This window comes from Microcaecilia unicolor, unplaced genomic scaffold (genome assembly GCF_901765095.1).
Source record: "Microcaecilia unicolor unplaced genomic scaffold, aMicUni1.1, whole genome shotgun sequence".
Classification (NCBI taxonomy): Eukaryota; Metazoa; Chordata; class Amphibia; order Gymnophiona; family Siphonopidae; genus Microcaecilia; species Microcaecilia unicolor.
In genome coordinates, this window is record NW_021963630.1 from 2,676 (window position 1) to 15,495 (window position 12,820).

Genomic DNA, 12,820 nt, shown 5'->3' on the forward strand with positions numbered 1-12,820 from the left:
GCAGCATGCCAGTAGAGACTTCCCTCTCTGTCCCGCCCCCGTCATCACGTATTGACGCGGGGGCGGGCAGAGAGGGAAGTCTCTACTGCGCATTTGCGAGTGAGTACGGTCACTCGCCCTTTATATGTTTGATAGTTTTTGAAATAATAAATAAAGAGCAACTTAAGTGGGCCTATGAAGATGATGGATGTCGTGTAACGTTGCCATTATGATATTTTTGGATGGCAATGGACATCGCTGAGGCCATTTAAATACTTTAAAAAATTAAAAAAAAATTTCTCGTTGTATGAATTGAGGTGTGGATTAATGTATATAGTTGGATACAATATAAGTGTTTGGAGGGGAAGTAAGCCAGAAGGTCCAATCCGGAGTGGAATACTCTCCAGTTCTTGATACAGGGTGTATGAAATAGTTCTTAATTAGATATCAAAACTGAGCATGGGGTGGGATGAGTACATAAACCATGTCGTCTTGTAAATGAGCAATGTGAATTTTGTAAGCTTAATTTATTCATCGGGATCTGCTTTAATTTAGGTTCGTATAGCCGCAAAGTTTATCCTCCATTCTCCTCCCGGAGAATTCAATGAAGTGTTCAACGGTGAGTAAACACCCTGTTTATACTGCTAAGTTTCCTCTTTCATAAGAATGCACAAATAGAGACTACACTGAGCAGATCCCCGCTTTTCTTATAAAGGCATATTGCAAGCCAACTGCTCTATTTACTAAGCTGTGCTATGCAGCTTAGTGCCGTAAACTTTTATCACAGCATATAAAGCAGCTCATTATGCAAAATGAATATAGCAAAAGTCAAATTTGCACAGCAGACTTTAGGGAGACTGGTAGGAGAGCTATGGGTAATTTGTGAGACATGCGACCAGAAAATTGAGGGTGGGGTTGGATTGAACATGGAAAGAAAAAGGGGGGACCTGGGACCCATGCAGCTATTGACATCTTTGGAGTAAGTATGTGAATGATCAGGAGAGTGAAATTCATTATGAGAGACAGCTCTGAAGTTGTGACCATGGGGATGGTGAGGGAAGGGGAAATGCCACAAAGTTATTTCTCCTTCCCAAGCCCCTAATTTCTCATGTTTACAGCAGTATAAACATTTAGTGTGGGTGTCGGATCAAATTTGCAGTGAGTGTTTGGAGGTGCATGTAAACCTGAGGGGGGAGGGGAGGAAGGGTTTCAGCACACACAACTATACAGCTTCATAGTCTAATCAAATGCCTTCCTATGCAACACTTCGGTGGTCCAGTAGTAAAAAAATTCTCTGAAAGAAAAAGGCCACCAATCCCTGAGTTCTGGGAATACTTCTAAAAATAATCACTTTGACACTCCAAGCTAGTTTAATTTTCAGTCCTTATGTGTGCAGGGTCTGCAGACAGCAACTAGCTCTTGTTATCAGATGATACTCGTAAGATGCCAAGACTTAAAATGTTCTCTGCACTCTTTTGCCCAGCTGCTTGTGCAGATCATTTGTCTGTCTATTATAAGAAGATTGAAAAAAATAAAGCAAGTGAGCATTTCAGCAGAAGTAGTAGCCTACTGTATGCTTGTGTGTATTTTACAGGCAGAAAACATTCTCTTTCCCTTGAATAGAGAGGGAGTGGGGTGGGGTGTCACAGCCCTCTGACTCTTTACAAAAGTCTTTTCAAACATGCCAGTGTTTTTATGTTTCCCCTAGTCCTTGCTGCTGATTCCTGTGACTTGCTGCTGGGAGTGAGTCTTAACAGGATAAAACTTAGGCATGAATATTTCACTTGCTGAACAGAGAAATTCAGTCTGCCAAGGCCAGAAATCAATCCGATTTCAGCTATTCAGGCCACTTCTATGCAGGTGAATAGCATATAATGCTTCTCACCCCCAAGACAAAATATTGGCATTTCCATTACATAGCTTCCCAATATTCCAGAACCTATGGGATACTTGTGTCCATCAACCAGCAGGTGGCGATAAAGAACTGAAAACTGAGCTGAGGCATATCTCTCTTGGCATCCAGTCCAGCTTCTCAGTATTTTCTATCTCCAGCAAGTGGATGGACACACTTTTTCAGTCTCTGGTTCTGAGTGCTTTGCTCCTGGTCCAGTTGGTGAACTGGTCTCTAGTTGAGTTTTGTGGGTGGCTTGAATCTGCAATTTGGAGATCTTCAGAACCCTGTCTCTGGTGCCTTACAAATTTTACTTCTTCCCTTCCTTCACAGGAACGGTGAAGAGGTGGAGCTCTCCTTTTTCCAGCGCCACAACAACCTTGAGAAAGGAGAAGGAATGAGGTTTTCTGGAGAGCATGGAGAAGGATCCTGACTCGCCGCTTGTGACGTGTGCTGCGCTTTCGACCGTCAGGGTGAATGGCGATTCATGCTGAGGCAGTTAAGCCGTGTTTCTGCTGTGGGACTGGCTAGCATCGGGACATTGCAGTGTGTGCAAGCAGTAAATCCTGAGAGATGCGGAGGAAAAAGGTTGTCGTCAGCAGCAGCACTGCATTCGTATATGCAAGGGTCTTTGTGCTCTCCAGCAGGGCCAGTGTGCAGTTTGATGCAAGAAAGCACAAGAACAGGTGCCATTTTGTTGGGGCCAACTGGCAGTGAGGAGCAGCCTCTGTCTGATCATACGCAGAGCACAGCCACCATTTACAGCCTCGGGGCCCAACAGATCATTCAGCTGCATTAGGATCTCTTTCACCAGACCTATTTACTAAGCAGGGACTGTCAGTTAACTACAAGGTGCTTTAGTTTCTCACTCCACTGCCCCTCCAGCTCCTAAGATATCTTAGCCTCATCTGCCCAACCCAGAAGGTGTGAATATCTCTGCTTCTCAGTCTATTTAGAGGAGCCATTAGAGGAGGGAGAGCTCCTTTCTAAGGAGGGGGATGATCCAAAAGTACTGAGGTTTTCATAAAGAGGAGTGGAGCTCAGTACTCTTATTTCTTAGACATTGGCAGTGCTTTCATTGATGAGCCTTCTGCTTCAGCGTTCCATCTTCGTCTATCATGAGGGGGCTCAGACGTCCTTCTAATACCTTCCTGATACATCCCAGACATTCAGGACCTGATTACAGAAGAATGGGTCTCACTGGTTGTGGAGACGGGAGAGCCATGGCTCACTTCTACTCGTTAGTTCTGGAGGAGAAAGATAAATTGCAGCTTCCCATGTGGTCTCCCTTGTTAAGGTGGTGAATAACAAGACCACCTTCTAATGGAAGGGGGCATTGCCCTAAAAGATCTACAAGATAGGAAGTTAGAAGGCTCACTGAAACAAGCCTTTGAAGTGGCCTCTTTGGGTCTTTAGGTGACAGTGTGCACCTCGTTCTAGGCAAGAGCATGCCTGAAGTGGCATCAGCAGTCAGCAATACAAATCACGTGTCATAATGCCTAGCTGGAAGTGGGGTTAGCCTACATGTAGGCTATTTGACATGTAATGGCTCGCAGTATGTCTTTGGCTGTTGCAGCACGTTGGCAACTTTGGTTGCGGCATTGGGCAGCAGATGCAGCGTCAGTCATGTCTGGTTAAACTGCCCTTTTGGGGCAAGTGGCTATTTAGAGAAGATCTGAGTAACTTTGGTGAAAGAACTGTGGGAAAATAAGCCACAGCAGTTGCTGGAAGATAAGCCGAAAGATTCTGACCATCTGCTGTCTTGAGAGATCCGGTCTCAAGACAGGTGATGTTACCTGCCTGGTCGTCGGCAATATGGTCAGAAGTTCCGCTTTCAGGCACGGCAATCTTCCTTTTGTGAGAACAGCAAGTCGTCATCCTCAGCTACAGCACACAATGCCTCCAGAGCTTTGCAGTGATGCGAGACTGGTCCACTCTTCTATTCCTCTGGTGGAAGGACGTTTTCAGGAGGTTCAGGAAGAATGGGCCAGAATCCCATCAAACCAGTGGGTTCTGGATTTGCTTACAGAGGGTTACAAGTTGGAGTTCTTCTGCCTGGTCGCTGTTCTCTTCTTGCAGTCTCCTTGTCGAAAGGGAACCAAGGCAGTTGAGGCTCAGTCCACCATAGATTTCTTGCTGACACTTCAGGCCATTGTTCCTGTTCCACATGCTGAACAGGGACACAACAGATACTTGATCTAATTCATTGTGCCAAAGAAGGAAGGCACCTTTTGTCTGGTCTTAAATGTCAAAGGTATAAACCTCTGCTTGAGTGTCCTGCTTTCATATGGAGACACTAAGAGCAAGATAGCCTCGGTTCAAGTGGAAGAATTTCTTTCCACCCTCAATCTCAAGGAGGTGTAATTGTGAAAACTCATATTGCTACTGCGAGGTGTAATTGTGAAAACTCATATTGCTACTGCATCAGGGGTTTCTATGTTTTGCAATGCTGGGTCATCACTTCCAGTTCGGTCTCACTACAGCTGCAAGAAAGTTAACCAAGTATACGGTGATGACATCCTTCGGCAGCAGGGAATCGGAGTTCACCCATATCTCGATGACTGGCTGATTCATGCATCATCCTATTTGGTTGCTGTTCTGATCAGGGTAGTGAGTCCTTAGTCTGCAGTACCTAGAAGTGTGGTAGATGAGTCTCTGGCGCTAGAGTGAGGCAGGCTAGCGTCTTGGGAACAGGTCAGTGTCTTGGTCTCTGGAGCAAGGCGGGCTAGTGTCTCGGGAACACAGCTGCAGGAGGGAGATGAGAGGACCCAGAACTTCAGTCTCAGGGCATCTAAAAGCCCTGCTCTGATGATGTCTGTGCCAGCTTCATGTTAGGCCTGGAGGAGACATCAGGAAAGCATCTCCCTCCTTGTGGCACGATAAGCTGTGTGTTGAAAAGGATCGTGTTGCACCTGGGTCGAATAATTCTCATAGCCCCGGATTGGCTGTGATATGCAGACCTGAATGCTGGACAGGTGTCCTCTCCAGCTTCCACAGTTACACGGCCTACTGAAGCAAGGTCCGGTGCTCATGGAGGATCCGTGCCCCTTTGGTCTTATGGCTTGGCCGTTGAAAGGGCTTGGTTGAGACAAAAAGGTGGTTATGGTTGTCATTCCTATCTTGCTTAAGGCTTGGAAAGTCTCTACATTGTGTTGTATGCAAGAGTGTGGAGGATGTTCGAGGGCTGGTGTTCTGAGCGTTCACTTGTTCCCTTCTCTGCTCAGAATGTGCGCACCCTATCATTTCTCCAGAAAGGTCTTCAGAAAGGATTGATGTTGGGATTTCTAAAAGTTGAAGTTGTGACTTTGGCCTTTTTCAGGGGCCAACTACAAAAGCCATCTCTTGTGGTTCACCCAGATATTCGAATCTTGCAGAGATCGGGCCACTTGAGGTCTCCATTCTTGGTGGCTGTTGGATCAGTACGTAGGGTTTAGGAGCTTAAGGCTCTCTCATTGGAATCCCTTTCTTTGTTTTTCAGAAGTGAGGGTCTCCTTGCACATGGTTCTTTCCTTTCTTCCAAAAGTGGTAGCGGCATTTCATCTCAACCTATTTGTGGAGCTTCTGTCCTTTCACAGAGTGGATGAGGGGGCTCAGGATTCTTCCTTGAAGCTTTTTGATTGGCATAGAGTCCTCAATTTAGATATCTGGACATCAGGAATGAGTTTCACAAATCAGACTGTGCTTTTGGTAAACAGGGGCTTGACCTCATGGCTTCCAAGCCCATTGTTGCTAGATGGCTGAAGGAGACTCGAGTCAACTTTATTTGCTTGCGAGGAAGCATGCTTCTCAGGCCTGGTGGGCTCGTTCTACAAGATGTACAGCGACATCCTGCACGGAGACTATTTTATTTATTTATATGACATTTATATCAACAGTTTGAGATGAGAGGGTCCACACATGTTTGCTTGTCTGGTTAGCGTTAGGTTAGTGAGTTGTTTAAGGTGGTTGTTGCTTGTTCTGAGTTTCTCATTACTGCTTGTCTACATAAATACTGAGATGCTGGACTGGGATGCCAAGAGAGGTGTCTCGGCTTTCTCATTACCTCCTGCTGGTTGATGGCTACAGCTATCCCACAGGTTCTGGAATAGTGGGAAGGACTAATAGAAAAGTAAGATCTTTCTCCATATCTTGGTGAATGTGAAATTCTGACTTGAGCCCATCCTCAAACATCTGAAACAATAAATCCAATTATACACCGAGGTTATTTCTGTAGTAACATTGCCAATAGGAACAATCAGATGTGGACATAGAGCTTTGAGATGATCATATTGAACTTATTTAGGGCCTCTTTTACTAAACCGTGCTAGCGACTCCCACGTGGCAAATGTGACGTAGCTCATTCGCCATACCAGGAATCGCTGGTGTGGTTTAGTAAGAGGCCCTTAATGTCATCTTGTTACACTCCTTGAGGTAATGAAACCTGAATATCGCAGGCATGAAAATGACGAGTAGAGAAAGGTCAAGACCTAAAATGTAAAGGTCACAGGATTGCGGAAAAAGCAGATAGAACCTGGTAGCCTGCTAGCGGTGACCTTGCCAGTTATTTCTTGGAGAGTTCCAGTAGAGCTCTGAGTGGATTAAAAAAGTGTTGGAATGGAAGGTGGCCCAGATGTTTTTTGTTTTTTGTTTTTTTTTTTTTGTAAATACTATGAATTTTTCTCTTTTTAGAAGGAAAAATTGCTTTATAAACTTGAAATAGAACATTCCATGTAGTTTTTTTCAAGCTGCTTGAAAGTGTCTGCTTAAATATTCAGTGTACCTTTTTCATATAGGCCTTGCTGAGGGCCTGAATCTATTGAATTATTACTGTGGGCTTTTTCTAGGCAGCTTACTTCAAGTGTCTTCTATCGTTTACTAAACAGTAGTTCCAGAAGTTTCTAAGAAGAGCCTTAATTGCTTTAGCCAGAAATGATAGAACATCAAGTCATTCCCAAATAGCAGATGTACTTTTTGTGTCTTTGATTTTTGTGCCCATCAGAAATATCGGCTACATTTGCATGCTAAGACTTGGCCAGTTGCAACTTAAATATAGACAACTGGTATGAACCCCATCAGAGAGGTTCTGATTCTCTCTTCTGTTCTTAGGGAATCCTCATGTACTTAAATGTTTTGATATGAAGTTTAGAATAGGTGACATACACAAGTACGTAAACAGTGATAATTCCATGCCTAGGTATTAACCGCTTAAATCAAGTTTTATTGGCGCTCTGGAGTCAGAAGCAATTTTGGGTAGAGTTTGAGTTGGTAAAAATGTATTAACTCCAGCTTCAAAATAAAAACTTATAACGTTATAGTATATGGTAAGTTTATCATTTCTCTCTGTCTCTATGATATCTCTCTCTCTCTTCTTCATCCTGGATCTGAAGTGCCGGTAAATTATAAATTATATTTACCAACACTTTAGATTCATTAAAAAAAAAAAAGTGTCAGTTGGAGTCAAAATCAGTCATCCAGTAGAAGAACTGGAGTCAAAGTTTTATGTACTGACCCACAGCCCTGGTAGCATGGCCCTTTATTATTCTTTTCTAAAAATTAAGATATTTTGGTCATTTTACACTTTAACCAGTACACTAACTTTTTTTTTCTTCTCCCCCTCACCAGATGTTCGGTTACTGCTCAACAATGACAACCTTCTCAGGGAAGGGGCAGCCCAGTGAGTAAATAGATATGAATAATAAAATGTACATACAAACTTCTACTCCTTAAACTAGGAGAACGGATGATGTTTTACTTGCTAGGTGCTGGGACAGACACTAAATTTTCATTCTTCAGTGGGATGGGAGGATGAAAGTTCTTATGCATATTCTTTTCCTACATATAGACTGTTCAGAATTATCTGTAGTGACTTGTAGTTTTCTTTGAAAGCTTTCTCAATTTTGAGGAGGAAGTGACGTCACCAAGCAATATGGCTGCCTAAAGATCTTGCTCCCGCTCACCCACACTGAGTAATCGAGCGATCTCCCAAGAGCTGACCCCCATCTGATTAATCTTACCCAGTGGAGGTTGACGGAGAGTTGGGGAATTTGGCGGAGATGAGTTTACAAGCAGAACTGAGCCGGTTTGGCTTCATGGGCGGCTCAGCAGCGAACCGCGAGTCGGGCCTGGAAATACCACCCACACACCCTGCAGCGGTCAGGAGGTTCATCTCCTCAAGATTTGTTTCCTTCAGGGGAGGACTCAGAGCAAGCGGAGGTAGCTCCATTATCGGAGATTAAAGAGTGGCTACACGAAATCTGCTCAGATATGAAAGCGGTCCGCTCCGATCTGGTGGCGCTGGGAGCAGATCTAAGAGGAGAAATACGCGATTTGGGAAACCGGATGGAGGAGATAGAGACCCGCCTCGAGGAGCAGATGGAGGAGATGGGCTCGCTAGACCGGGCGGTCTCAGACATCCGTTTGAGCCACCAACAGTTAGCAGACAATCTGGAGGACCTGGAGAACAGGAGCCACCGGTATAATTTGCGCTTCAGAAGCATACCAGAGACGCCGGAGTATATGGATTGCGAGATGGTGGTGAAGCGGGAACTCCCCTGGAAACCAATGAAGTACTGCTCGAGCACTCTCACAGGACCCTTGGCCCCGCTCGGAACAATTTGCCCAAAGATGATATCGCCTGTTTTCAAGACTTTAAGCTCAAAGAACGGGTGTTCCAAGCGGCTAGACGTCTCAAAGATTTTAAGTGGGACTCTTACCAGGTGGAGATCTACCAAGACTTAGCGACTGTTACCCTGAAGCGACGTGCTGAGCTTAAGCCTGTAACAAGAAGGCTGAAGGAGCTTGGAATTTGATACCGCTGGAAACACCCATTTGCCTTAGTGTTTTACAAGGATGGGCGTATGCACCAAGCCAGATCACTGGTTGAAGCTAGAGTAGCTCTTCCTGAGGAGAGTCAGGCGGTGCCCTCAGAGACCCCTGGGAGAGCCAAAAGCAATATGGCCCCGGCATCACATCCCAAATGGCAGCAAGTGGAGAAAGGACATAAGCGTCTGCAGCGCCAGCAATCTGCTGGCCAACTCACCTGACTGTGGGAAATGTGAGCAAGTGTGTTTTATTTACTATGTGGTGTGGGAACTGCTGAGATCATACAGAATGTGAGGTATGGGATAATTGCTTAAAACAGCGTGATTTGGAATGAGTGTGTTTTAACTAGTTGGTTTAAAAGAAATGTTGCTGAGTTATAAAGCTGTAATACTGGGGTGAGCGGGAGGGTGAGGGGGAGTTGCTGTTCTCTATCAGATACTTCTTCTGGTATGAGGGAGGATCTTAGAAGTTTCTGGGGGATGGGGGGAAAGGGGAATTGAGAGATGTCTGGGGAATGGGAGGGGGGGAGGGACGGCCATATGACAATTGCTGATAGCTTGTATGGATCCAAATGGATATTTAGATGCTGGATGTAACACTAGCGCTCCTGAACGTCAGGGGCTTAATCGCCAGCTTCTGTTTCGGGAGCTGGTTCGTTTAAAGGTAGACATTGCTCTGATTCAGGAGACTCACTTAAAACAGCAACATGAATCTCTGTGTAGGCACCACAACTACCCCATACATATTTTGGTTCTAACTGCACAGGCTCTAAAAGTAAGGAGGTTATGATAGCGTTTAACAACTCTCGCCCTGGCAAATTGAAAAGTTATCAAAGGTAAAGGGGGAGGCTATATTTTGATAATCTTCCACATGGGATTTCAGAAATACACCCTAGTAAATATATTTGGGCCAATGCAGATCACAGAGAATTTTTTCATCAATTAGATCAAGTGCTTTTGACTCATGGGGAGGGGTCAGTGCTAGTGGGGGAGATTTTAATCTTACACTTCACCTGAGATTGGATAACTCCACATCATCAGTACATTATGCTCAGGAGGGGCGTTCATTGCTCCATACTTTTCTAGCTAGATGGCAATTGAGGGATCTTTGGAGGCATGCTAACCCTGCACAAAGAGAATATACGTGTTTTTCCTCAGTTCACAAATCCTTCTCTCGTATTGATTTTTGGCTTGGTGACACATCCGTGGTGAGCTGTATTCGAGACCAACAGATTGTGACACGAATGTAGTCGGACCACAGTCTGGTTATACTTTCACTATAGCCTTCAGGAGGGTTGAGGGCTACCCCACAGTGGTGCTTGGATGATGCGTTGTTATCTGATGTGACTAGGGTCCTACAACTTGAGGGGTTGATTAAGAGTATATCCAATTCAATGATAATGGGGAGGTTTCTCCAGGGACGCTAGAGGAGTTTTAAGGCTGTAATGCGGGGGCACTTTATCGCTTTAAAAGCTCATGTGAGGAGGGAGCGCAACCAGATGGAAGAATCTTTGCGAAGTGCTTAAGCTTCTAGGCGGCTATGGTTCTGGATCTCCACCTCAAACTTTACTAGATCAAGCGCATAAACTCAGAGAGGAGATCTCCGAGTTACAGTTGGCCTACATCTCAGGACAGCTACAGAGGGTTTGCCAGACCCACTTTGAGTTTGGCAATAAGGCTAGTAAACTTCTGGCCCATAAATTAAAACATCAGGCAAATCGGACGCATGTTTCCTAATTGCGAGATGATATGGGTGGAATGACCTCTGATCCATTGGCTATGTAATCACTACTACTACTACTAATAGCATTTATATAGCGCTACCAGACGCACGCAGCGCTGAACACTTGACATAGAGTGACAGTCCCTGCTCAAAGAGCTTACAATCTAGGTAAAACAGACAGACAAGACATTACAGGCAAGGGAATTACAGGGTAGAGAGGAACAGGAGAGGAGAGCAAATGAGTAGCGGTTAGGAGCCAAAGGCAGCAGTGAAAAAGTGAGCTTTCAGCATAGATTTAAATACAGGTAAAGAAGGAGCTAGACGTATGGGTTGGGGAAGACAGTTCCAGGCATAAGGTGCCACAAGACAAAAGTGCTCTAGTCGAGAATGGCCATAAGATATTATATTGCTGGTACTACACCCCTCAGCGTTTAGTTAAAATGTTGGCGTCAACGTGGTATGGAAGGGGGACATGTACCATATTTGGTGGTCCTGTCCTCACGCCCAACAGTTCTGGACCGGGGTCTTGAAACTGGTGTTTAGCTTTAAGATTGCTTATCCCATGAAAATGGAACATTGTCTTCTTCATGTTGGGTTGCAGGGAAGCAAAAAATATGCCCACCAACTGGCCATTCAGGTGTTTGTGGCCAGTAAATTAGTGCTGGCAGTGGTATGGAAGCAGCAGACCTTGCCTGGCCTTCAGGTGGTCTTGCAGAAGCTAGAGTATATCCACTTGATGTCTAAGCTTACAGCTATGCATTCAGGTCGCCTAATATCCTATCACCGCATCTGGGATCCATATCTGATCCTTCTTTGCTAGATAACTAGGCATGGTTCGGGGGGAGAGTTGGGGGGAGGGATATGATGATTGGTGAGGACCAATCAATGTTATATTTGCTTACTACGGGAAATGTCTTTGACGTAAGATTGAAGTTATATTTGTAAGTTTTGTTTCTTTCAATAAAAATAAACATTAAAAAAAAAGATTTCTCCATTTTTAATTTGAATTAATGGGCTGAAACACAAGTTGCTTCCAATATGTGACCAGCTCTGGAAAAGGTGACTAAAGTCTCCAGAAACAAAACAAAAAAAAAAGGTTTTAATAAATCTGTTGGAGCAAATGATTTGTAATAGTCCAAACCTCTTCTCTTATGTGGAAAAAAAAATAAAGCTACAGAAATTCAAACGTAACTTTTTCATACTGCTTATGGACCCGTGATGTGAAAAATTGACCATGCTCAACGTTTTGGATGTAAGACTTAGTCACCTTTTCCCAGAGATGGTCATACTGCCCTATATTTAGCGCTATTTAACCGGTCAGGAAGGATGGTTGCATAAAATCGGTAGTAAATGACCCCCATAATGAATATTGGCATATACACAGTTAGAAATGTGCTCTGTTTTGTTTTGATTTGATATATCGCTTAATACATAGGTTTTAATGCGGTTTATAATTTTAAAAACATGAAAATTACAATAGGTGTATTATAGCATGATATATATATAAATATATCAATTCAGTTTCATCAAACACTGAAGTCAGACTTTAAATATAAACCAGAAAATTAAAACAACCTATAAATCTCCAAAAGTATTTTTATGTTTATCATGTTTTTATTGACAAGAAATCACAAAAGTACATGCTATCAAATGTCTAATGATACAGTGTGATAAAACTCAACACAGGCATAATATACACAAATAAATCATCCTTTGTCAAACTTTTAATTTTTCTCCCCACCCCCTCCACCCAATCCCCTTAAGTCTAAATAAGCGTAGCAGACATCCCGATCAATATAAGTGATGTATCAAAGACATTATTTAGCTAACAAAACCTTGTGAAGAGCATATCTGCACTTAAAACCATCACTACACCCCCTCCATCCATAGAAACAACTCCTTCCCCTTGAGCTTCCATTTCCCCCCCCCCCCCCCAAATTCTCTTACCAGTTCCTGTACAACAAAATCCAAAAATATGCCACCCCAATTCCTCCTGCTTGTATTACCTTCTAAATTGTATGATAGGGAGGGTCTGAGTCTGTGTGGTCACCCTAACGCACCCCCCCCCCAAAAAAAACCTCATTTTAATATCCCCCCCCCTCAATCCAGAGTGAGCAAAGGTCAGGGAACAAAAGCATATGTTCATTAATCCATTAAGTACCAATCACAAAGCTGATCATTAATGCGTAGACTGCGAGCTTGGGGAGAGAGACCCTGGATATAGGACTCCCAATCATCCAAAACCACTTCTTACTCTTTACCGTAAGTGAGGCAGAACGAGACTCCCCAAGTACATAATTGGTGAAGCGCGTTACGTCAGTGCCATAGGTTAGGTGCATCTCTCACACACCAAGTCTGTAAGATAAACTTCACACCTACCCCACATGCCTTACACATAAAATAATGCTGCCCCTTGGTCGAAAGAGA

General features: G+C 43.9%; 1 protein-coding gene across 1 annotated transcript in view; it reads left to right on the forward strand.

The window, feature by feature from the left end:
* Positions 1-534: 534 nt before the first annotated feature.
* Positions 535-12,820, forward strand: part of LOC115459523 (F-actin-capping protein subunit alpha-1-like) — a gene marked incomplete at its 5' end in the record, with an annotated part of 35,999 nt that continues 23,713 nt past the window's right edge. Inside the window, 2 exon segments of the mRNA XM_030189336.1 lie at positions 535-598; positions 7,472-7,523. Coding sequence (XP_030045196.1) covers positions 535-598; positions 7,472-7,523 — 116 coding nt within the window.